Source organism: Mesoplodon mirus, assembly GCF_964341445.2.
Source record: "Mesoplodon mirus genome assembly, chromosome: 7".
In the NCBI taxonomy this organism is placed as follows: Eukaryota; Metazoa; Chordata; class Mammalia; order Artiodactyla; family Ziphiidae; genus Mesoplodon; species Mesoplodon mirus.
In genome coordinates, this window is record NC_138983.1 from 6,885,019 (window position 1) to 6,910,599 (window position 25,581).

The window sequence follows — 25,581 nt, forward strand, 5'->3', positions numbered from 1 at the left end:
GAACGAATGAGTTCATTTAATTGTCACAAGACATCCTATGAAGCAGAGGTGTCTTGATGGTACAAATGGCAGAACTAAAGCCCAGAAAGGTTCAGTGACTTGCCTGAGGTCACAAAGGTGATGACGGAGCCTGAGGGCAGTGTCGCCGATGCTCCTCCACCTGCCCTCCTCCCAGGTCTAACCCTGGAATCTGCACCATGACCAGGGGGGGAAAAATAAGGAGGGAACTTTATTTAACATTAAAGTCGGGAGGGGATCAGAAGGGAGGTCGGCTTCACTTGGTAATGGTGTTCCTGCGGAGAGAAGAGGGGTGTGAGGCTGCAGCGCAGCTGCGCGCCTCCCCGGCCCCACGCGTGCACCACGAGGCCCTGTGCCCGCCCCGCCTCCCCACTCACGCGTTCATGCTCTTGCCACTGCCGCTGAGCACGATGTACGGTGTCTTCTGGGCCTTCTGCTTCTCCTGGAGCAAAGCCACGGTGCCCAGGGGCGTGTCGCTGGAGCTCATCTTCTTCAGGAGCTGCAGGGGCAGGGCCGGTCAACACGGGTGGGAGCGGGCCTCGGCCTCAGCCGCCTGCCACGCGTCCCGAGGCCCCCCCCGCGACCCCTCGGGCACCCACCGCCTCCTCGTCCAGCTTCTTCATCCGCCGCTCCGTCTTCATCTTGCCCGAGCCCTTCCCGTGGAAGCGGTGGGACAGCTGCCGGAAAGCCTGCAATGGGGGGCAGGACCGTGTTGGAGCCGCCCAAGCCACACAGGGCAGGGGAGGGGCAGCGGCTCACCCAACCCAGCGCTAGGCCCAGGGTGGGGCGGGGTGGCTGGGAGGGGATGGGAGAAGGCCAGCAGCCCCAGCACCCTCTGGGGCCCCCAGCAGAGTGGGAGGGATGGACTTCGTCGGGGCACCGGGGCTGGGGCTGGAGCAAGGGGCAGCACACCCAGGGAGCGTGTGGGGAAGAGCGCTGGCGGGTGGAAGACAAAGAAAAGGCGGGGGAGTCGGCTGCCCCGCGAGGGCCACCGGCGGTGAGAGTGAGGGGTCAGGCCGGCAAAGGCACCCTCCCGCCAGGCCTGCGAGGGGGACCACCGTGCCTGCCAGAGATACAGACACTACCGGCCCCCGGCCCAGACCCCGGGGTGCGGCTCTGCCTCACGGCCCTGCCTCAGAGGCCCCGCTCACCTCCTTGGGAGTGAGTTTCCGGCCCGTCTCATCCACATACTCGATCTTGACGTCAGGCTTGTAGCCGTCCTTCTCCTTGAAGTCCTGGGTGAAGCCTCGGTACTCCTCCCGCCGGCTGTACTTGTCATCGATGGCCCTGCCCGAGACGGACGGGGATTCAGTGTGAGCCGCTGCCCCACCCCGGCCCGGGCTCCAGGCAGCGCGGCCCTGGCTGGCGCCCCACTCACATCTTGTCCTCGATGCAGTACACGGCTGACGGCAGGGACTTGTTGGGCGCCTTCACCCGGGCCACCTTCTGCACCGTTGTCTCCAGCAGCCCTGAGGACGGGGGTTATGAGACTCCAGGCTGCCCAGCACCCGCCAACAGCACGGGGCCACTGGGAGACCCTCAGAGCTGTGCTGTGGGAGTGGACGGACATCAGGCCCATTGTGTAGACAGAGGAAACGGAGACAGGAGTCAGGTCCTTGTCAGGGGCCACTGGCCAAGTAAAAGGCAGAGCTGGGATCCTAATGCCAAGGCCTCTGTGCCACAGCCTGGACTGTTTCAACTCCCCAAACTCCCCCCAGAGGAGACACTGAGCCTCAAAGGATGCTTTGCAGGGGAATACGTGAGCACGGGCATTGAAAATGGGGTGATGCAGCACAGAAAGGCCAGCCGCTACTATGACTGCCCCGGAAGCACGGTGCAGGGGAAGAAGTGGCTCACGGCATCAGAAACGAGGAAGAGGCAGCAGAGGGGACCAGGGGAAGCCGCACCAGCACCTGCCTCACCTGCCCTTCCCGCCACAGCACCCAGGCCCCAGCAAGGCTGCCCGGAGCCCCTTACCTTTGTTCTGACACAGGAGCAGGGCAGCTGCCAGCCCTCTATTCACGATGGGCTCCTCGTCCAGGATGGTGGTGGAGGAGGCGGAGAACTGGGGGTGGCACAGAATGATGGGGGTGGTAAGCGGGCCACATAGGCTCTTCTGACCCTCCAACCCAAGTCACCCCCCCACTGGACTGTGGACCTTTCTATGCACCGGGCCCTGCATGACAAGATGTCTCATTTAATCCACAATAACCCCGTGAGGTTTATACACTCCATTTATGCATGAGGAGGCCAAGGCTCTGAGACATGGAGGCCCCACGGCTAGGAAGGCACAGAGCTGGGCTTCCAGCCCAGCTCCTGACCCAGAGGCAGCGGGGTCTCCGCTCTGTGTCCTCCCGGCCCCGCTCCTCCCTGTCCTCACATCTTGCTGCTGCTTCTCCTCATCCAGGTTGACTGTGCTCCAGCCAATGTTCTCCTCCCCGTCGGATTCAGAGCCGCCGTTGGCCGATCGCTCCTCGTCCCGTTCAAAGTCCTAGAGGACAGATCAGGCTCAGCCCAGGCGGCCCAGGCTTCAGCTGGCCCGTCCCACCTGAGCACTGGGGCTCAGCACTGAGGACCGGCAGGGTCGACACTGCTGCCCCCGCCGCGCCCCCGCCCCCAGAGCAGGGCAGGCCAGGGGAGCGTGTGGGTGCTGGGCTGCCGAGGACCCACCATGAGCTCTTCCTGCTCCTCCCGGTTGCCGGCCAGCCCGTAGGTGGGGATCTCCCCCAGCGTGCGGCAGAACTCTGATGTGGCGTTGAACACGATGGTCCCCTTCCGCTCCGGATCCTCCTCCTCCTCCCAGCCCCGCTGGCGACACTCCAGCCTCCTGACGATCTCCACCACCTGAGGGAGGGAGTGGCTGTGGGCAAACCCGGAAGTTTCTGGGGTGGGGCCACAGAGACCCAGGATCCCAAGACCCTCTCTGGTGGCAGTCCGACAAGCCATTCCCACTGCCCACGGCAGACCAGACCGGTCTCTACTCCTCCCTGACCCCCGATCTGCTCTGCGCTCCGCACCGATCTCACCAGCTCGCTTCCCTCCTCCAAAGTCGTCAATGGCTCCCCACTGCCCTTTGAATTAATATCCAAAGTCCCACACGGCCCTTCATGACGGGGCCTGGACTGACCCTTCTCCAGAGCCCCTCAGCTCACTCCTGCAGCCTCACACGCACGCCTTCGTCTAGGGCCTCGCCCGCCACTCCTCTGCCACCCGCTCTTCACCTGAGAAACTCCAGTTTTAGGACTCGGTGTAAACATCCCTCCTCCCGGAACCCCATCCCTGAGGCTGCAGGCTAGATGCTCTGTGGACCTTCCACCTGCTTCTGGCACTGAATCCACCACCCACCCACCCTGCCTGCCCTCCCATCACAGCAGACACCCGGCCCTGCTCCCACCTCAGGCCACCTTACCTGACACAGCTCCGAGGGCCCTCAGAACTCTGCTCCTGACACTACCCCCCTCTTGACTGCACTCAGTGTCCCCTCTATTGTGTCATTCCCACAAGCACACAGGGATGACCTAGGATCTCCCCTCTTTTATTTTTGGCTGCACATGTGGGATCTTAGTTCCCCGAACAGGAATCGAACCCAAGTCCCCCGCAGTGGAAGCACGGAGTCTTAACCCCTGGACCGCCAGGGAAGTCGCTCTCCCCTCTTTTAAAAACTCCTCCTTGGACTTCCCTGGTGGCGCAGTGGTTAAGAATCTGCCTGCTAATGCAGGGGACACGGGTTCGAACCCTGGTCTGGGAAGATCCCACATGCCGCGGGGCAACTTAAGCCCATGTGCCACAACTACTAAGCCTGCACTCTAGAGCCCACGAGCCACAACTACTGAGCCCCCGCGAGGGCCACCGGTGGTGAGAGTGAGGGGTCAGGCCGGCAAAGGCACCCTCCTGCCAGGCCTGCGACCCAGACACCACCGGCCCCCGGCCCAGACCCCGGGGGTGCGGCTCTGCCTCGCGGCCCCGCCTCAGAGGCCCCGCTCACCTCAACCAGAACAATAGCCCCCGCTCGCCACAACCAGAGAAAGCCTGCGCGCAACAAAAAGCCAACACAGCCAAAAATAAGTTAGAAAAAAAACAACTCCTCCTTCAGTACCGCAGCCCTCCTGCTCTGCCCCCTGACAGCAAACTCCTCCGAGAAGTTTCTAGTCTCCACGTCCACTTTTGCAACCTTTTTCCTTCCATTTTATTATGTTACATTTTTAAATGAATGTCATCCTATACATAAAAGGGTTATTTATAACACATGTATATTTTTAAAAATAACCACCACCAAACTAACACCCATGTCCCCATCACCTGGCTGAGAAGCATTATTAACCCCAAGTGTCTCTTCCCCACATATCTGTGGTCATGATTCACTGGCTTTCCTTTATAGTTTTACCACATAAAGACCTATCCACGAACAGTCTGTTGTTTTGTTGTGCTTTTTTTTTCTCTTTTTTTTTCTTTTTTTTTGCGGTACGTGGGCCTCTCACTGCTATGGCCTCTCCCGTTGCGGAGTACAGGCTCCGGACGCGCAGGCTCAGTGGCCATGGCTCACGGGTCCAGCCGCTCCGCGGCATGTGGGATCTTCCCGGACCGGGGCACGAACCCGTGTCCCCTGCATTGGCAGGCAGACTCTCAACCTCTGCGCCACCAGGGAAGCCCTTGTTGTGCATTTTTCAAACATTATGCAGTCTGAATCATACTGTATGATTCCACTACGACTTGTTTTTATATATATGTAAATATATATATATATATATATATATATATATATATGTATTTTAAGGTTAATCTTGACACGAGCAGCTATAGTTCATTAGCTTTTAACTACAGAATCATATTCCGTGACATGATCATACCTCCACTGAGTTATCTAGTGCACCAAGGATGTTCTTTTTCTGTTACCACGAGTAACGCAGCTGAAGCAATCTGATGCAAGCATTTCTCCGGGGCACACGTGAGAGTGCGGGCCGCTGAGCTGCACGGAACACACTCACTTTCATTCTGCAAGGTTCGTCAGTGTCTTCCCACTGATTAGACTCGTTTACACGTCCATGAAAAGTGTGGCTAAGAATTCTGGCTGCTCCACATCCTCACTGACACTTGATGTTGTCAGACTGACATTTTTGCCAAATGATGCAGGTGTGATACAGTCTGTCATTGTTTCAGCTCACCTTTCCTTTATCACTACTGAGGCTGGGCCTTGCGGGGTATTTTAGAGGCCATCTATCCTTCTAATTCTCTGAATGCCATTCTGTATATGGACAAATATCTTCTCCTTTTGGCCTTTTTACACTCTTTATGATGTCGTTTTTCTTCTTTCCTGGCCACGTGTTGAGGCATGCGGGATCTTAGTTCCCCGACCAGGGATGGAACCCATGCCCCCTGCAGTGGAAGCACAGAGTCTTAACCACTGGACGCCAAGGAATTCTCCTTCATAATGTATTTTAAATAAAACTAAGTTTTAAAATTAAAATTAAGGGGCCTCCCTGGTGGTACAGTGGTTAAGAATCCACCTGCCAATGCAAGGGACATGGGTTCGAGCCCTGATCTGGGAAGATCCCACATGCCACGGAGCAACTAAGCCCGTGCGCCACAACTACTGAGCCTGCGCTCTAGAGTCCACGAGCCGCAACTACTGAGCCCGCGTGCCACAACTACTGAAGCCCACGCACCTAGAGCCCGTGCTCTGCAACAAGAGAAGCCACCACAATGAGAAGCCCACGCACCACAACAAAGAGCAGCCACTGCTCACCACAACTAGAAAAAGCCCACGTGCACCAAAAAGACCCAATGCGGCCAAAAATAAATAAGTGAATTTTTTTAAAAAATTAAAAATTTTAATTTCTAAGTAAAATGTTTGTTTTCTTCTTCATAGTTTATGCTTTACATTTATATTGTAAGAAATCTTTCTCTTGAAATAATCCAGTCACATAAAAACAAATACTCTATGACTCTACTTATAGGAGGTCCTTAGAGGAGTCAAGGTCATAGAGACAGACAGTGGAATGGTGGTTGCCAGAAGCTGGGGGGAGGGGAGAATGGGGAGTTAGTGTTTAATGGGGACAGAGTTTTAGCTTTACAAGGTGAAGAGAGTTATGGGGATGGATGGCGGTGACGGCTGCGCACAAGGTGAATATACTTAATACCACAGACCATACACCTAAAAATGGGTAAGACGGTGAATCTTATGTGTATTTTAACACAATAAAGAAAAGAAAGAAGAATCTCTACCACGAAGTCATAAACGTAATTTTTTTACTTTGGCCTCAAATATTAAGTTTTTACTTTTAAGTTCTTAATCTAAGTGAATTTGCATAAGGTGTGAAGTACAAACCCACTTTCACCTTTTTCCAAATAGGTAACTGATTGTCCCACCACCACTTATTGAGCTGAGCACCTTTCACACTGGGACACCACGTGTCCTAGCTCAGGAGTCTGTTTCTGGGTCCCTGTATTCAATCTCAGCCCATTAGTCCACACTTATGCCAGGATCATGCTGCTTCAATTACAACTTTCTGAAAAGACTTGACATCTGTTACAGCAAATCCCACCACGTTATTATTCCAAAGCGTCTTGGCTATTTTGGTCCCTTTGATCTTCCGTGTAAATTTTAGAATCACCTTGCCAGCTTCCACAAAAATCTCTATTGGGATTTCTGTTGGAACAGCATTTAATCTCTAAATTAATTTGAGGAGATAGACATCTTTACAATATTAGTGGTATCCATTAACATGGCTGTTACGGACTGAAATGTGTCCCCCCAAAATTTGTATGTTGAAGCCCTCATCTCCAGTGTGGCTGTATTTGGAGACAGGGCCTTTAAGGAGATAATAAAGGTCAAATGAGGTCATAAGGGTAGGCCCTAATCCAATAGGCTAGTGTCCTTATAAGAAGGAAAGATGTCAGGGAGTAACACACAAAGGCCATGTGAGGACACAGTGAGAAGATGGCCATCTCCAATGCAAGGAAAGAGGCCTGAAGAGAAAGCAAACCTGCCAACACCTTGATCTTGGACTTCCAGCCTCCAGAAGTGTTAGAATAAATTGTTGTTGTTTAAGCCACCCGGCCCGTAGTATTCTGTTATGGTAGCCCTCGGTAACTAAAATAACATGTCTCGTTTAATGCTTTTCGAAAATGGACTATAATTTTCCCCATATAGATCTTACAAATCATTCCTTTTTATTTTGTTGCTATGCTGATTACTCCTTTCCCACATTGCCTTCTCTTGCTTATCCACGTTACTTCACCATCTATATTGCTTTCATAAATGGTGTCTTTTTTAAAACTACATTTTCTACCTATTGCTGGCGTACAGAAACACAATCAACATTCATCTATTAATCTTGTGACCAGCAACCTTGTTAAAGCCTGCATGATCTGGTCCCCATTTCCCACCACCCCACAGAGCTGACCTTAAGATGGGAGCATCAGTGACCTCCATGCTGCCCGATCCCAAGGTCAGTTCCCATCCTCCTGATATCCAAACTCTCCGGAGCATGCGCCACAGCTGCTCACACCCTTCCACTCCAGACCTTTCTTCACGTGGCTTCCAGGACGGCACCCTCTCCTCTTTACCCTCCTCGCTTGGAGCCCTACGGGCTCTTCCTTATCTATACTCACTCTCCCGGTGATTCCATCCAGTCCTCTGGTTTTAAATCCCAGCTACACAGACTTCCATGCTTTTATCTCTCATCTCAGCCTCTCCCCTGAAGTTCAAAGTCATATATCCAACTACCTATTCAATATCAATCACCTCCAATAAGGAGGCACCTCAAAGCTAACTAAACCAAAAGGAAACACTTGCCTTTCTTCCCCACTCCTGTTCCTCCCCTAGGCTTCCCCATCTCAGTAAATGGCCCAGCCAGTAGAAAACCCCATCGTGATTAATCCCACTGGGCCACATAACCTTTACAGTCCTTTCAGCCGTAGACTCTGGGACAGTCGCACATAATTTCTAAATATTAACGCTATTCCGCATTAACTATGAAAGAGAAAAACTTCCCTCAACTCGCGCCCCCTTCAGCTACTGCCCCGTTTCCCCGTCCTCTATTAGAGTGGGGTTGGGCAAACTAGGGCCCACCGCCTGTCCTCGCAAAGCAAGCTGTATTGGCACGCAGCCATGCCCACTGGCTACACTGGCAGAGCAGCTGCTGCCAAGATCTAAGCCTCCGACGTTTACTCTCTGGCCCTTTAACAAAAAGCGCTCACGCTCCTGCGGCTGAGGAATCATCCCAAGCTGCTGCCCTCACCTCCTTGAGTCCCATCTCTCCTCAATCCTCTACTGTCTCTGCCAGGGCACTGTCTCCACTGGTGCCAAATCTGACCTGCCCCTCGGCAGTGTTAGATGACACCGCCCTCCCTCTCCTCGAAACCCATCCTCGGCTTCAGGGAGGCCTCACTCTTGTGGCTCCCCTCCTACGCTACCCCACACGGTAGGCACCCCAGGTTCGCTGCTGCAGCCTCTGTCTCCAGCCCCACTTTCTCCCTCAGTGGGAGGTGCAGGGTTACAAGTGTGGGCTCTGGAGTCAAGCTGTGCAAATCCCAGCTCGGCCACTTACCAGTCATGTAACCTTGGGCAACTTGCCTAATGCCTCTGTGCCTCAGTTTCCTCATCTGTAAAATGGAGATAACAGAAACTTCCTCATAGGGTGTTGCTGTGAGAATTAAACGAAGCAGCACATAAAGCACTTAAGCAGTGCCCGGCACATGTCAGTGCCCCGTGAGGGTCAGCGATGACCGCGGCCCCAAGGCCCCGCTGACCTCTCCGTCTCAGCTCACACCACCAGCCCTTCACTCTGCTCCAGCCTACCTGGTCCTCCAACATTCTAAGGTCATCTATCCAAAGGACATCTGCTGTCCCCAGGGCCCGAACGTCTGTCTACGCGACCTCCACACTGAATCTGCGCAAGATCGCCTCCTGTGTCATTTCAGTCTCAGCTCAAATGTCACCACTTGAAAGGTCTTCCCTGAACACCCGAACCAAGAGACCAACCCTCCGGTGACTCCTGTCTGGTCTGCTCAGCTCTAGTCACTACCAGAAGTTACTGTTTGCTCGTGTTCACAAGCTCACCACCACTTCTGCCTCTGTGAAAGGCACAGGGGCCCTTGGCTGTCCTGTTCTCCAATGACTCCCCAGCCCTGGGACAATGCCTCACACACAGTAAGGCATACAGTACACACTCCAGAAGGAAGGAAGGGAGGGAAAGATCCAACCGCTAAAGCATCCCCTAGTGAAAACGCTGCAGAAACCTAGAAATCTACCAGTAACACCAAATGAAACAAAAAAGAGGACGCAAATCGAAATGCAGGTGCTGCCTACGATGGCGTGGGAGCACGTGCTCCTCAGGACAGGCCACCACAGACACACCTGTCACCGAAGGGCCCAGCGCCCGCCCACGCCTCAGGAGCCCCCCCTACCTTCTCACCGCTGTCGCGCAGCTGTTGTAGCTGCCGCAGGCGGCGCCCCTTCTCCAGCTGCTTCTGCAGCTCCAGCTCCGCCTCATCCTCCTCCAGCACCTCGGGTGACCCCGACCACGGTGCCCTGCCCTCCTCTGGTGGAAACACGGGAGACGCCGGCTCAGATCACTTCCAGGGGCCCTGGGCTCCCGTCCCTGCTTTTCCACCCCTGCCCCCAACTCCCCCTCTGCCCTGCCACCCCCCGAAACGGGCTGGCTGGGCCCTCACCCTCATCGCTGATGTCCATGTTCTCCACGCGGGTGTCATCTGACTGCAAGGGCTGAGACACAGGCTCCTTCTCCCCCTCCTCCTGGGCCTCCTCGTCTGCCTGAGGCACTCGGCGCCGACCCCGGCCCCGCAGTCTGTGTAGAGAGGCCTGTGTGTGAGCCCTGGCCCCGGGGCTGGCTCAGCGCCAACACCGACCCCTGTCCCTACGCCCACCTGGAACCGAAGTCCTCATCTTGAGTCTGGTCCCCAAGGGGCAGCAGGTCATCAGGCTGTATTATCACCTCCTTCTCCTTCTTGCGGATCTTCTTCACTCTCCGTTTGGTCTTTTTAAAGGTCACCTGAAGGGGAGAGAGGAAAAGAGAAACGTGAAGGCCGGGGTGGCGGTGGGGGGAAGGCAGGCAGCACAAGCCCACAAGAGCGAATGCTGCCTTAGCGTTACTCTGCGCCGGCTGTGGTCCTACGTAGTTCATGTACGTGGGCGAGACATGAGGTGTGGGTGATTATCCTCCCGCCTGTGAGATGAGGAAAACCGAGGCAGAGAGAGATTATGTATCTTGCCCAAAGTCACCTAGCTCCTAAGCAGGAGAGCCGGGACTGTGAATCCCAGGAGTGTGGCTCCAGAGTCTTGCTCATAACCACAGAGCCAAGCAACCTACTGAGCCAGCGGCCTACCTGCGAATTCACACAGCCATCCCAAAGGCGACAGCCACGCGCAGCTGTAAAATGACCGCTTACCAGATCACCACCAATCCTTTTATCAGCCCCCGAGAGCTGGCTCGCGCCATCCCCACTTCAGATGGGGCGCGTGGTACTTACATCGCTCGCCGCAGGCACAGGCTGGCTAAGCGGCAGGGCCTGAACACCAGCTCAGGGCCACCCGCTCACGGCCCTTGTTCTGCCTACACCAACTGCCTGCCCACAGCTCCTCCTCGGGGCTGCCAATTACTGCGCATCCACAGGCACCAAGCACCACGCGATCACCCGATCCCCCTCCTTAGCTCACTCCGGCAGCCTGTGACCTCCGAGGGGAGGGAGGGTCACCACCCTAGTCACAAGCGCGGGTGGAGGCCTCGGGGCTCACCATCTCCTCGGGCGTGAGGTACTCGGAGGCGAGCCGGGGCCCGGCTGCGCTCAGGGACTGAGCCTGCAGCCGCAGCTTGGCCCGGATCTCTTCCAGCTCCCGTTCCCGGAGGCCATCGGCCACGCCGCCCTGCTCCAGACGGAAGGACTGCAGCCGCTCGCCCTCGAGCTCCTCATCGTACTTGGACAGGACAGAGCGGGGTTTTTGCTGCAAGACAAGAAGTACAGGTTAGGACCCATCCCGGCTCCTGAAAAGCCACAGAGCCACCGTCTCCGCCCAGAGCCCACGCTGCCGGCCTGCCTGTGCCAAGTCATCCACGCTCTCGTCCTCTGCGTACGGCAGGTAGTCAGGCTTCTTCTTGCGCAGCTCCACGTTTTTCTCTGCCCGCTCCTTATCCAGCAGGTTCACGTTCACCAGCACATCCTCCTCCTCCTGCAGCACTCCTGGAGCCAGGGCAGAAGCAGCGGCCGGTCACGCTCACCCTCAACTCAGCAGTGCCTGTGGCCCCAGCCAGAGCACCCCAGTTCAACACACCTTTGTCCTTGAGGGTGAGGATGAGCGTCTCCCCCTCTTGGAAGGAGTCAATGGCATGCTCCACGGTGAGGCCCTGCAGGTCCCGGGCACTGTACAGGTCCTAGAAGGGAGGCAGGCGGTCCAGCCGGGTCAGGAGCCCGACCCACCAAGCCCTGGGATCCCAGCACCAAGGACAGCACGCCCCGCCCCCCACCCCCACCCCAGGCTCAACCCCACCGCCACCCCCCAGCTGCTGCAGCTTCACCTGCCGCCTCTGCCCGAACTCCTCCTCCACCAGGGTGCTGACACCAAACTCTTGGTCCATCTCCTCCAGCAGCTTGGCCTATGGGATAGGGAGGAGTGGGTGACCTCTGACCTCAGGCTGCTCAGGATCAGAAGATGCAGGGCCTTCCTAAACATGAGTGCAAAAAGCACAGGACCTGCGGGCAAGCTGCTGCGAATCCAGCGCAGGCAGTACTGACCACTCCTACCGCTCCGAGCCCAGCCTCATCTCCCCAGGGTCCATGTTCTGCCTCACCAGCCGGTCAGGCCACCAGAGGCACTGAACGACACCCCAGCTCCCAGCACCTCACCCTCCTCTCTGCCAAGTCCTTCTCCTTCTGGAGCTGCCGGGTCCTCTCGATCCAGGCTGCAGTGTCATCCAGCCAGGGGTCATCCTCCCCCAGGGCCTTTATCTTCCTGAAGAGGGAAGACAGTGATGCTCCGGGAGCCAGCTCCTGCTCCCCCACCCCGACTCCAGAGCTGCTTGGCGCCTCCTCGGGCCCTCCCCGTGCCTGCCCGGTTGGGACCCTCACCCCAGTTTTTGGTTCAGGAGGCGCTTTTCTTTGGCAGCCGCCAGCTTCTCTCGTAGCTCTTCTCGCTGTCGCAAGGCCATGGGATTGATGACATCGGCGGTCACGGGCTCCTCCTTGGTGCCCGCCTCTGGAAGGGAGGCCCAGGCGTGAGGCTATGCCTGCCCAAGGCTGGTGGGGAGAGGAGGGAGCCACTCACGCTGCCCCCGTCCAGCTCAGGGGGCCAGAGGGGCCAGGGGTGGGGGAAGAATCCATGCCTCCCTACTCCCACGCGACCCCACCCTCCCATGTCTCCCCACAGCACAACGGGAACCTCCATGCCTTCCAGAGCCTCTCTGATCATACTTCAAAAACAAAACAAAACGGAAAAACCAGCACCTGCACAGCCCAGATCCGTTTGCAGGAACTGTGCACATCTCTCGGGCCATCTAATGCTACCTCACAGGCAGACTGAGGATGTGACGCCAACTGCTCAAACTACAAGAAGCAGCTGAGTCCCAGATCCGCCACACAACAGCAAGGAGGGCCCCGTGCCCACTGCCAGCACACACACAGGACCACTGAATGGTGCTGAACCTGTGCCCACTTTCTTCAAAGGTCCCTTCAGATGGCCTCTCTCCTTGGCCCCAAATGCCCTCCCTTCCCCCATCCTCAGCCCCACACTCACCCTTCTTGACGGCATTGACCTCCAAGGGTTTCAGCCCCAACTTTGCCCGGAGTTTACTGAGGGCAAGAGATACAAGTGTTAGGAGCTGTCAAAGAAAGAGCAGCACCGAATGCATTTCTGGACAGACGGGGTGAAAACATGAGGGGACTGAGTGGTCCTAAGGGTCCCAAACCTAGGGCCTGACCCAGCACTGGGAAGAGCACTGGCCTCCCAATCAGGCGGAAGGCCTGGCCTGCCTCTAACCAGTGAAATGCCATCCTTCCTCTTGGGTCTTAAGTGCCCACTTCTGTAACTCAAATGGTTGGCTAAGATGATTTATGTGGCAACTTCCAACTTCAATCAGAACGTGTTACTGTGCGAAAGCCACCCGAAACAGCTGCCCCTGAAACTGCTTGTAAGAAAACACAGAAACATAAAGGAGACAGTACTTACTTGGTCTCCTCGATGCTGAGTGACGAGGCATCACCTGAGCTGGCTTTGGAGCTGGCAGCTGGAACAAGAAGCAGCAAGGCTCAGGAACTGAACACAGGGCCTGCAGCCACAGCCCTGGCTCCAGCTGCAGGGCCGAAGATGAGAGGCCCTCACCAGCACCTGGGCCTGCTTCCTCCTCCCCAGGAGCTCCTTCTACCTGAGTCCCAGGCTCTGAGAATGCCACCTGTCCACACACCTTCCTTTCCTGATCCAAAAGGTCCAGCTTTCTACGTCCTTCACTTTGCCGCCTCTTCACTTTTGTACATTCTGTATTTTCAACCTGCACTGCCCTCTCTGGCCTCACCCTGATTAACAAAATCCTATCCGAATGCAACAATGAAATGCCACTTCCTTCGTGGAGTCCTGTTCGATTATTGATCAGCATGAACTGCTCTCCCCTGCACTGCATAGCACGGTCAGTCATTTCTGGGTCCGTTTCTCCTCACAGGGCAGGAACCACCTTGGCAGCGTAACTGTGTCCTCTGTGTAATTCGTGCAATCAAGAAACACACTTATTGGTGCCTGTTCTATGATGATATCGTGGTCAGAGAGATAAAGGGGCATTTCGGACCTCCTCCACCCACCTCACAAACAGCAAATAACTTCACCGAACACCAGAGACAGCAGCCAGACTCCATCAGGTGGAGCTGCCCCAACCAGCTGCCACCACGTGCTCATCCTTCCGGCAGGCCCACCTCACAAGCTACCTCTTTCCCTCTTTCCCTTTTATCCCACCTGGACCCTGAATCCCAACCCTTCCAGGCTCTCTCCAAGGTCACCAGCCTCCTTAATTCGAAATCCCATGGATTCTTTTCAGCTCTGGTTTTCACCTGATCTCCTGTGGTGTGTGACATTGTTGATCACTCCCACAGATCCCATAACACAAGATTCTACGGTTTTCCTGCTTTGGGGGATAGCCTACCTCCTTTTTCTAGCCTCCTGCTCTGCCTACTACTAAAACACTGGCATTTCTCAGGTTCTACTCCCAACCCTGGCTTCTCACTCCTCAGTCTGTCAGGGGACTTCATTTGCCACCTAAACTCTCATGATTCCCAAATTGCTCTATCTGGCCCAAACGCTGGGTTGCTCCATGCACATCAAATGCAACACTCTCCAAAAGTGAATTTGTTGTCTCCCTCCAAAAATCTGCTTCTCTTCCAAACTCCTCAAGTTCAGTCGACAGCACTCCCACCCACCTAATCGCTCAAGCCAAAATTCAAGGAGCATCCTCAATTCCTTCTTCTCCTTCCCGTCCTCTTCCAAGTGCTAAGCTCTGTCACGTCCTCCGAAACACCTTTCCAATCTCGTCTCCATCCCACTGCTGCTGCCTTGGTGCTGGCCACCATCAGCCTTCACCTCACCTCCAATCTTCACTGCCCTTGACCCAGTTCTCAACACAATGATCTCTGCAAAATATGAATATGATCAACTCACTCCTCAGCTCAAATTCATGGCTCCCTTCTACTCTCAAGACAAAGTTCAAATTTCTTAACAGGGCCTATCTCACAGCCTCGTGTCTCTGCTGTGAACTCTACACAACTTGCGCGATACCAGGTTTCTTCTTGCCTCTGCACGTGCTGGCACCACTTCATTCACTAACTCAACACACTTAGGGAGGGCCTGAGATATGCCAATTGAGGAAAACAGAGAAAATTTCTATCCTCACGGAGTTTAACAGAGGAAGACAACCTTTAATCCCAAATAACCACAGGAAGACCCTTTAGAGTACTGACGAAGAGAGCCTGGCGATGCCTCGGCCTGGTGTGCTCGGCCTCCAGACCCAGAGCCCACCACCCCCAGACACCCCCGTCGCCCCGCCCCCTGCACAGGCCCCGCCCCTCACCGGCCTCGTAGCCGTCCTCCCGCTTCTCCCGCTTCACCCGCCGCTCGGAGGACTCTGTCAGGCTGCGCTCCCGCCCGTGCGCGCCGCTCCGGGCCTCAGCTTCGGCCCCGCGCCGCCCGCTCCCACGCTCGCTCCCACGCTCTCGGCTTCGCTTCCGTCGTTCGCCGCCGCTGCTGCCGCCGCCGCTGCTCCGGTGCTTGTGTTTTTTGTGCTCCCGGTGCCGAGGCGGCTGCTCGGTGGCGCCCCCGGTGCCGGCCGCTGCCGTGGTCCCGGCCGCCTCCTTCTCCCCACGATGCTTCTTTGACGACCCCATAGTGGTGTGTCCACCCCGAGCTCGGCTGCCACCGAGCCCCGACAACGCAAAATGGGAACACTTCCGGGTCGCCCGACAGCCGGTGTCGTATTGCTGGAAACCAAGAGCGGCTGCTTCCGTCGCTTGCCTCGGAGCCTGTCCCAAAGGTTCATGGGAAAGCCGGGATCGGAGCCCGACTGCGCAGTCGCGGCCGCCTCGGGCCGTGGGGCAGTCTGAGCAGGTCGCCCAATTGCGCATGCGCGCGTCCGGGTCTGGGGATGACGGCATCCCAGAACTCTAAGGATCTAGGGGCCGTCTAAGTCAGCATCGCCGACGCAGAAAAGCCTCTCCCCGGCTTCCCTCCGCTTGCACACCCTCAATCACGGGACAATCACTGCCTCACGGACTTTCCGTGGGCAGCGCCCACTGCTCCAGTAGGCGTCCTCCTAGTGAACTCCCTGGGGTCGTGGCTCCATCAGGTGTTCAACAACGAGTGTGTTCTCCTCCTGAGATCCCCCCAACTCCACAGTCCAGCCTCCTCCCAACCCCTACAACTAGTACTGTCTGCAAACGCTGCCTTCCCCCGTTCCTTGGATCGGGTTTTTTAACCTGCGCCCCGTGACTGCTACGGAGGTCGAGATGAACTTCTGCGTGTCTGAGTCCCCTGAAATTGAATGTAAAATTTGGCACGTCCGTGTGTTTGACCTTTTTTTTTTTCCCCTTGAGGAGAGGGGCTCTAACCTGAAGTTACTTAAATGTAAAACCTCAGACCACACAATCCCTCCTGACACCCCCGCCTCACAGTTGCTCGTTCTGGCGGCCCGTCTGTTACGGTGTGATCGTGCGCCCCTTTAAAGGTCCGCCCCCCTCCCCCACAGGACTGGGAGTTCCCGAAGGCGGAAGCCATTCCGTCCTATCCACTCTTGAATTCCAGCACCCAGCATTTTTAGGAGTTGCAGCTCTCGCTCTTGGAGATGCCCCACTCAGTTCCCAGGGCAGAGGCAGAGCCGTGTGTGCTGGGAGGGGGCAGCCAGAACAACCAGAGTTCCTTGTCCTGGGGACAAGCCAAGAGCGCTGCCTACCCACCTGCCACCACCTACTTCCAACCTGCAGCCTCTTTCCACTACCACCAGAAATCCCACACTGTATTTTCCACAAAGCATTTAATTTGTATCTCAGGGACTGGACTCTCGGTCTGGGCTTGGGGCGGAGCGCTTGTCAGGCTGGCTGCCAGTGGGTTCTTTCTTTGGGGGACTCTGAGAAGAGTGCTCCATTCTCACTCCCACTGACCTGTGGCTCCTTAAAGATGAAGACACAGATAGAGGCCATTGGGCTGTGCAGCTCCCCACCCCCATAACCAAGGAGACCTGGGCTGTAGAAGGGGAAAGGCCATCACCACCGATGTTGTGGATTCAAATCTGGCTCCTATGCTGTGTGACCCTGAGCAAGTGACTTCCCCTCCTCAAGCCTCATAACCCCTGCTCTGCACCAAGTTGTTCTAAAGCATAAGGGTATGTGGAGTGACCAGCGTGGCACCAGCCCACAGTGGGGGCTTGATGTGTGGCCGCTCAGGTGGTTGCAGGTTCCCAGACAGGCTCTGCTGCTTATTCATTCCTGTGTCCTTGGACAAGACCCTACCCCTGGGGTCCTTAGTTTCCTCATTGGAAGTGGGGGAAATAACCCTGGCCCCGCATTCCTTGGGTGACATGGAGGACAGCGCCTGGGGAAGGCCCTGCTGACTGTGAAAGCTAGACAGAGTCCTCCAGGCCAGGGGGTGGACGGGGCAGGACTGAATTCATGGTGGATCCATGTGGCTGCCCAAGGAGTCCCCTCGGCCTTTCCCCAGGGCAGGGTGACAGCTGGATGAGGCCCTGCAGGGCAGAGTGCTGGTGACCATGCCCTTTCTCCCCACAGCTGGGCCTCACCTGGGTTTCCTGGGGGTGCCCTCCATATCCCCCTTTCCTGCCTCAGCCAGCAGCTGCTCCTCGTTCAGTCCCAGTGCCGACAGCACCTGGGAGAAGCGCCGGGTCACAGTGAGCCGGGCATTGGCCTGAGGAGAGAGAAGCGGGGTTCCTCCCTCACCTGGGCTGCTGAGGACACAGTGAGGCTCTGCTTACCAAGGGGGTCCCAGGGCTTCCAGATCAGCAGCACCCCAGGGGTCCCAACTAAGGGGGCCCACTCCCACCTCATCTCCCTATCCACTTGGCCAGTGGGAAGCTCTGTTCTCTGGGAGCCACATGCTTGCCCAGGTGCTAGCCTCACCTGCATGGCCTGCTGGAACAGGTAGGGCCGGGCCTGCACCCGATGCTGGATAGCTCTCAACTCTGCCTGGTACTCAGCAAAGCGCTGTCGCTCCTGGCGCCTGCGGGGAGACGGGCCTCTGGGCAGCTAACAGTGGACACGAGCCATCCCCACTCCTGAGCCCACTGTCCTCATTAAGAACTTTCTGTTTCTGTCCTCCTGCCTTTAGCTTTACAAAACCATTTAATTTCCATCCTTGCCCTGGATTTCTCCTGAGGTCAGTGGGGCAGGAATCATCTGTCCCATTTTACCCATGACACGCCTGAGGCTCAGGAGGGTCAAGGGACTTGTCCAAGGTTGCACAGCTGGGAAGTGAGGGACTGAGCGCTGAACCCAGGTCTGCAGGCGGTACCAGGCTTGCCCCTCCTCCCAGCCATCCCCAAGGGAGAGGGGCCAGCACTGACTTCTTAGCAACTGGACATGTGCATGCACAGCCCTCCCCTCTCTGCATCCACCCATGCACCCTCTCACACCGTGCCTGTGAGGAGACGCTGTGACTGTTGGCTGTGGCTTTGGGCAAAACCCCAGTCTGGGCTCTGGGTTCAGTTTTCTTCTCTGTGCTATAGCCCGAATGGGACAAGCTTGCCAGCACTCTCTGTGGTTCTTACAAGCCGATAGTTTAGAAAATGGGACAGAGAAACTAAAGAAGTATATTGCAAATGAAAGAACACATCCCAGCATGATCTAGGTTCCACTGGAGAAGCACAATCCCATTTATAAAAACCCAGTCTGTGCGCTTGTTGGAAATCTGTCTGCCCTGCAAGCCGTGCATCCTGGCAGTGAGGGGCTCTCTGGCTACACCACACAGGGGACCGGGCATCCTCTGCGGAGCACACGAGAGAGGCCGAAGGGTGTGGTGGCAGCACCCACAGACAGGATGGGAGGGGAGAGGCGCACAAGACTCCAAAACTCATGCTGGGACTTCTGGCAAGTGTGCTGAGCCCTGTGGAAAACACTGGCTTGCTGGGCCAGGCCCCTTGGCTATGTGCCAGAGAAGGAAACTTCCTCCATTCGAGAAAAAGATGGCCTTGAAAACCATGGCCAGGAACAGAAGTCACTGCAAAGAGAAGTCTTCACTGTTCAAGAGGGGATTTTACAGCAGTTACAAGGAGTGGGGAGTAGGGGAAGCATGAGCTGCATTCAGTCTCTGTCTTGCCCGTGAGCTTGTGTACATTTTTCCTGCTTGGTTCTTGACGCTATTTCTGTTAGAATTGAGAGGAAGCCCATGTCTTGGAGCTCTAAGCGAGAAAGGAAGTGATGTCAGTGGATGTCAGCCCTGTCTCAGAATAAAAGTAAGGTACGGAGCTTCCCTACCACAGGGCGATATCTTTTGTGCCCACCCTCCTGGGAAGGGCAGAGTCTCCCGTGAAGCTCAGAGCAAAGTTCACGGGCTGGAAGGGCTGAGACACCCCGTGGGAAATATCCTCGCCCAAGTCGAAAATGAAAGGGGTGCGTTTGGAACACTCCTCTCACTGACATCTGCCACTGGAGTCTGAGCCTTCCGCTTCCTGCCTTGTGAGAAAACAATGAACTTGAGGGTCGGCAGGGAGAAGGCATCTCCCCGATCACTGGCCAAGGATTCCTTTAAAATACACGCGACCTCTCGAGTCTTGGTTTCCTCATCTGTAAAATTGGGGGTGATAAGGCTGAGCCTCAAAGAGTAGGTGATCAGAGCCCCCCTGAGCCCTCAGTGGCCCCATCGCAGGGCAGGAGCCCTGTGGTCTCTCAGCAGCATCCAACTCACCTCGACCTAGCGCTTCTCCCTGGAAGAAAGGGCTTCCTTCGTGCCAGCTGCACCCCGTAGGTCCTCAGTGTCAATGGCATTGGTGATCATATTTATTTGAGTTATCTCTTTCCCTAGCTTGGGCTTTGGGGGGAAGATCCTGGTGCACTTTATCTGAAGATTGGGCATTTGAACCCTCCGAGGCAGCACAGCAGGGCAGATGAATGGCTGCCTGGGTTGGAATCCCAGCTTTGCCACTCTGTTGTGACCTTTGACAAATTATTTAAGCTCTCGAAGCCTGACTTTCCTCATCTGTAAAATTATGGGAGTGCTGATGATACCTACTTCACTCGCCTCTTATGAGTCTAAAAAAGATTTGCTTTTAAATATGAATTTGCTTTTTTGTGATCAAAATATAGAAAGAAAATGAAACAGATGACTCTTCCCCTGACCACGAACACTGGCTGTTTTCAGGAGCGGGGTCACAGGCACTATTCACATTCTCCATGAACTATTTCTGTAATATTTGAATTTTTATAGTAAGCATGCCTGGCATTTGAAATCAGAAAACAAGATTTGAAAGTGTGATAATGCAAGTAGAACATTTTAAACTTCAGCCTTCGACAGCTGCAGGAATTATTATTAACAAGGTGACCCTGACCCAGCCCCTTCTCCTCCCAGGCCTCAGTGTCTTCATCTGTAAAGCAGCCTGACCTTCCCACCTGGCGGGGAGGATGGCCCTGGAAGCTCAGCCCGTGGGAAGGTGAGGGCAGGTTCCCCTTGGTCCTTTGGTCTGACACCCAGCACCGCCTCCCTGCTCTCTCCCCTCCAGGCCCCGCGCAGCCCCGGGCTCCCTACCTTAGCTCCTCCAGCTTGCGCTGGGCAGCCCCCGGCCCCCGGCTCCCTCTGGGTACGTAGGCTGCCAGGCAGTGAGCCACCCGCTGCTGTAGCTGCTGCTCCCGGGCCCGCCGCAGCTCGGCCTGCTGCTGCTTCTCCTGCTGCTGCTGCTCCCAGGCCCGCAGCCGGTTTCTTGGGTGGGGAGAGGAAAGAAAGAGGGGTGGGAGAAGTCTGCAGGGAACCAGGAGCCTCATGGAGGGCCAGGGGCAGGTAGGGGCGTATGGGGGCCTGGAGGGAGGGACTGCTGCAGCCCAGAGATCCAGGGGCCTGGGGAATGGGGTTTGTTGTGGAAGTTGGACAGGATGCAGGCTGACTCTGGGGGCTCAGCCCTCGAGCCTAGCTCCAGGCCTTTCCCTACCCTTCCTGGAAGCCTCCTGCCTACTCCAGCCAGGGGTGTACCCCAACTCTGACAGTCCTTAGCCTTGTGGAGCTCAGCACACACACCCATGACCTCACCTGTATTGCCAACTTCCCCTTGCAAAGCAGCTCTCCTTGAGGGGAGGGCCCAGATCTTTTTTTCTCTCTGACCCCTGTATCTGGTAGGAGCTAGGGTAATGCCTACGGGTTTGAGGGACAGACGGATGAATGGTTGGGAAAAAGAAACAAATGGTGATCAGTGGGTGGATGAAAGGATGAAAGGATGGATGGATGGTGTGGACGGTTGAATAGACGGCACCTAGATCCACCTGGAACATTCTTCCCCCAGATCTGATGGTCAGTTCCTCTGGTCAAAGCTCAGAGAAAATGAGACCTCAGCACCCCATCTACCTCCCAGGGACTTTCTATCTCTAGCTATACATTTTGTTCATTTCTTTATCAATTATCCTCCTTCCCAAGTAGAATGTGAGCCTCATGAGAGCAGGACTCTTTGTCCTCTTCACCACCAGTGTATCCCCAGCACCTAGCACAGTGCCTAACACAGACAGAAACTCAGTATTGATGAGTTCATGCACAACTGAATCATGGTCAGATAAAAAGATGGACAGATAGACAAATAGAGGGGTAGATGCAGACATACACTCAGCACATGTTTATTGAGCACCAACTATGTGCCAGGTCCTTTTAAGGTGCCAGACGGGGGCCGTGATCAAAAAGATCTGGCACCAGGACTTCCCTGGTGGTCCAGTGATAAAGAATCTGCCTTCGAATGCAGGGGACGTGGGTTAGATCCCTGGTTGGGGAACTAAGATCCCACATGCTGTGGGGAAACTAAGCCCGCGCGCCACAACTACTGAGCCCAGGCGCCTCAAATAGAGAGCCTGTGTGCCACAAACTACAGAGCCCACACGCTCTGGAGCCAGCACGCCACAACTAGAGAGGGAAAACCCGCACTCCACAACTAGAGAGCAGCCCACGCGCCACAATAAAAGATCCCACGTGCCGCAACTAAGACCCAATGCAGCCAAAAAATAATAAATAAATAAAATAAATATTAAAAAAAAAAGAGCTGGCACCTTCCATGGAGGAGCCCTCAGTCTGTACAAAGGGATGGACAGACAGCCCAACACCTTACCAAGGAATCTGGGCTTTGTCCTAAGGGCACTGGGAAGCGTGGAAAGATCTCAAGGAAGGATAACAGGATAAGACTTGAAGGGTGCTATCAGGATGCTGAAGGGATTCTCACCTACCACTTCTAACTTGTCACCGAGGCCCACTGAGCCAGCCTCCAAATATCTTTTTAATTAATTAATTAATTTTTTTCCAAATATCTTTTAAATAAATCCCCCTCTCTTTACTCACATGGCCACCTGATCCAAGCCCTCATCAACCCTCACCTAGACACTGTCAACAGCCCCCATCTGTCTCCCCTCTGCTCCCACTGTCTCTCGTTCAAGCCCTAAGTATAGTAACGATCTAACTCTTCTGCCATTGTCGCTGTTTTGCCCATCTGTCTCCTTTTCCAGCCGACCTTGAACTTCTTAGGGCTGAAACCAAGTCTTTTTACCTTTATATCCTGAGGACCCATGAGCAGATACCTCATATATGTTGCATTAATCACTTAGCTAATAAATTAATGAATGGATAGAAGATGGGAAGTGAACGAAAACTGGCTTGTGTCAATAAACAGCTGGCCAAGCAGACAGATATATGCATGGATGGTGGATGGATGGATGGATGGATGGTGGATGGTGGATGGATGGACAGATGATTGGATGATCAGAAAGACTGGTGAATGGATAAATGAAGGAATGAATGAGAGGATGAATGACTGTCTCCTGAAGAACTAGCTCCTTCTCTAGTCCCTGTGCTTCACTCCCACCCTTCTTCTTCTCCACCTCACCTGGTGGCCTCCTGTCGTTTTTGGAAGGTGCGGTTAGGGAAGTTTGCAAACAGGAAAGTCTCATCAGCTCCCAAGGCATGGGCCTTCCTGCTCCAGCGGGAGGGCTGAACAGCAGCCCGCGATGGCTTCCAGGGCAGCTTTTCGGGACCTGTCCACAGAGGGACAAATCAGGCACTGCCGTCTCTCCTGGCCCCTTGGGCAATCCCTCCCCGCACCTGGAGCGCAGCCCAGCCCAGCCCAGCCAGGTGGCTGGCTCCAGCCCCTCTCCGCACTGTGCGGCTTCGTGGGGGAACCAGGGCCTTGAGCCCTACACTCACCACAGTCCAAGTCCTGCTGCAGCTGCCTCTGAAGCTTCTCCAGGTTCCACGGCCCCTCCAGCTCCCTGGCCCTTGGCCTCCTCCTCTGTGGTCCTCGGAGGTTGTTGGAGCCAGAGCCGCTCCCCTGGCTCCGCAATTCACTCTCGTCCCAGGCCTCCTCACCAGAATTCCGCCCCTTTCTTTGAGAACTAGCCCTCCTTCTCTGGGGGACCCTGTGCTCCCCCTCCTCAGCCTCGTCTATGGCCTCTGCAAATGGCTCCTCCTCCAAGATCGACCCCCTTCTGGGGAGCTGGGGCGGTTCCCCGGGTCTCAGAGCCCTCTCGGCCTCCTCAGGGCCCAGGCCTTCCGGCTCGGCCTCCTCGGCCTCCGACCCCGATCCTGAGCTCTTCCCAGGCAGCTCCGGCTCTTGGCTCCCCCCTTTGCCAGGAGGGATGGGGATGCAGCTACAGGCCCTGAGCTGCTGTCTCCTCTCCAGATCTGGTGCCTCTGTCTTCCAGCAGAAGCCATGGGCCTCCGGGATGTTGGCCGTGGACTTGCGCCTGGACTTGTGCCGATGGACCGCTGGGGGCAAGGGCAGGGCTTGGTGGCCAGGGGCCGAGGCGGAGCCCGGCTGAAGCGGAGACCAGCCATCTGTGGTGAAGCTCTCCCAGGCCCACTGGAAGGGGAAGGAGGGTTTCCGAGGAGGAGAGGGGACCAGACTGAGGAGGGAGAGGGCAGGGGTCAGGGGTCAGGGTCTGTGCACCGGCCCCCAGTGGGGCCTAGCACCCAGCACCCCCCCCCGGCCTCTCCACAGATGCTTACTCCTCAGCCTCAGCAGAGCCTTGCCCTTTCTTGTTCCGTCCCCTGAGCCTCCGGTCCTTCTTTGTCGTCTGCCCTGCGCTCTGAGACCTCTGCTGCTGGCCCTGAATTACACCATCACTGCTCCCAAGACTCCCCTGGGCAAAGGCAGGAGAGGAGGCCCAGCTCTGAGCAGCTCCCCCCAGGGGACCCTCCTGTTCTTTTGTTTGTTTGTTTGTTTTATGGCTGTGCCACACAGCATGTGGGATCTTAGTTCCCTGACCAGGGATCAAACCCACACCCCATGCAGTGGAAGCTCGGAATCTTAACCACTGGACCGCCAGGGAAGTCCCAGGACCCTCCTTTTCTGTCAGGCTGGCCCCTCTGGGCCCTTGTTGCCACTGAAACTGACTGATCATGACCTGAATTATTAATATTAAAATAGCAACCACTGCTATTTACTGAGCACCTACTGGGTGCTCAGGACTTTCAAGTATTAACTCGTTTAACCTTCCCAAGGATCCTATGAGGTAGATATTCGCTATCACCCCTGTCATGCAGATGAGAACACCGGGGCTCAGAGAGGTGAAATCACTTGACTAAGATCACACAGCCGGTAAGTGGAGCCAGGACCTGAATGTGTTGAGTCTGTCCCCAGAGCCCAGATTTGTCACCATTGCACTGTACTGCCTCTGGGCTCTGGATAGCTCTTCTGAATGCCCCACAGGGCCCTGGACTTTCTAAGCCAAAGTGGGAAAAACTCATTGTCTTTCCTGAAATCCTGATCCTCCCACAGTGTTGCTGAAGTTGCTCCATCAGAAGCCTGGGAGTCATCCCTGGGCATCATCCTTGTCTTCAGCCCACATCCTGCAGGCCTCCCTGTAGTCCCTGCCCGCCTGGGGCCTCCCTGACTCTCACCTGGGCCTCAGCTCCAGTCTCGTGGCTTCTCAAGGGCTTCCCTCAGCCCTGGCCTCCCCAGCCCAGAGAGCCAACCTGCCTCTGGGCAGTTGGCTATCCCCCGCAAGGGGCCCCCCTCACCTGCTCAGCTTGGGGGATGCTTGAGAGAAGCTTGAGCAGACATGTGGCCTTCCCTGGAGCCTGCTGTGGTGTGTCTTGCCCTGGTCTCCCTGAGGCGGTCCTGACCAACTGTTGGTGGGCGTTTAGCATATTGGTGTCTTGTCCCATCCGCCCCGCCCCGCCCCACATCTGCCAACCTTGGAACTGCCTGTTCCACCATCTCTATGGCAACCAGTCCTCAGCCAGTCTCAAGGGCTCTGGCAAAAGCAGGCCAGGAAGGGTATATATAAGGCCTACTTCCTTCCGGAGGGGAGAGTTGGGCAGGATGCTGAGAAAGAATCCAGGCCTGGGAGTCCCGAGATCCAGAGCCAAGGCCTTCCTCTGCTCCGCACTCTGCAAATCCCCTGCCCTTGCTCAGCCTGTGTTTCACCATCTATCTATCAACGGGGTCTCAGGACTCTCCATCTCAAAGGGTCCTCACACCCTATGAAGATGGCAGATGGCACCTGCCGTGTCCCTCTCCCTCTGCCTGTCTCCTTGCTGCCCCTCAGCCCCTGCTGAGGCCATGTAAGGGGCAAACTAGACCCTCACAACAAGATCTTGTTCAAACCACTTACCCTCCCAGGCCCTGACAGGACAGGAAAGGCCAGGAAGTTGAATACCACGTCCAGGAACAAGGCAGCAGGCAAACCAGAGCACTGAGGAGGCTCTGGAGAGAGAACACGCAGCTCTTATTCCAAACCTCTAAGCGTCGCCAAAAAGCCTTGACATGGTAAATCCCCATGAGATGCCCGGAGCTGACCACTATGACCAGGAACATGGTGCCGAGCTGAGGCCCTGGAGACGGAGTGGCGTGGCTTAGCCTCTCACCGGCTCTGTGACCTTGGGCAAGTCAC

At 55.9% G+C, this 25,581-nt stretch overlaps 2 protein-coding genes across 2 annotated transcripts; both read right to left on the reverse strand.

Moving 5' to 3' along the window:
• Positions 1–208: 208 nt before the first annotated feature.
• On the reverse strand, positions 209–15,605 carry SART1 (spliceosome associated factor 1, recruiter of U4/U6.U5 tri-snRNP). Its single transcript, XM_082629158.1, has 20 exons — positions 15,081–15,605; positions 13,199–13,256; positions 12,767–12,822; positions 12,103–12,229; positions 11,881–11,986; positions 11,553–11,630; positions 11,309–11,408; positions 11,075–11,217; positions 10,775–10,981; positions 9,907–10,031; positions 9,694–9,827; positions 9,427–9,560; positions 2,689–2,862; positions 2,399–2,509; positions 1,996–2,083; positions 1,397–1,487; positions 1,170–1,305; positions 618–707; positions 396–517; positions 209–293 (listed from the first exon to the last, which is right to left on the reverse strand). The coding sequence occupies exons 1-20, from the start codon at positions 15,391–15,393 to the stop codon at positions 275–277; spliced, it is 2,412 nt and encodes an 803-aa protein (XP_082485284.1). The 5' UTR covers positions 15,394–15,605; the 3' UTR covers positions 209–274.
• Positions 15,606–16,547: 942 nt separating this feature from the next.
• On the reverse strand, positions 16,548–24,853 carry TSGA10IP (testis specific 10 interacting protein; the record flags this gene model as incomplete). Its single annotated transcript, XM_082628216.1, has 8 exons — positions 16,548–16,671; positions 17,298–17,422; positions 17,635–17,734; positions 20,255–20,425; positions 22,575–22,722; positions 22,892–23,589; positions 23,693–23,826; positions 24,707–24,853. The coding sequence occupies 8 exons, from the start codon at positions 24,851–24,853 to the stop codon at positions 16,548–16,550; spliced, it is 1,647 nt and encodes a 548-aa protein (XP_082484342.1).
• Positions 24,854–25,581: the final 728 nt, after the last annotated feature.

Excerpts from the sequence above, each read along its gene's own strand:
- SART1 (XM_082629158.1), bottom strand. The coding sequence starts at position 15,393 with ATGGGGTCGTCAAAGAAGCATCGTGGGGAGAAGGAGGCGGCCGGGACC. Across the intron at positions 12,230-12,766 it reads GGTCAATGCCGTCAAGAAGG|AGGCGGGCACCAAGGAGGAG; the intron begins GTGAGTGTGGGG and ends CCTCCCTTCCAG. Across the intron at positions 2,510-2,688 it reads AGGAGCAGGAAGAGCTCATG|GACTTTGAACGGGACGAGGA; the intron begins GTGGGTCCTCGG and ends TCTGTCCTCTAG.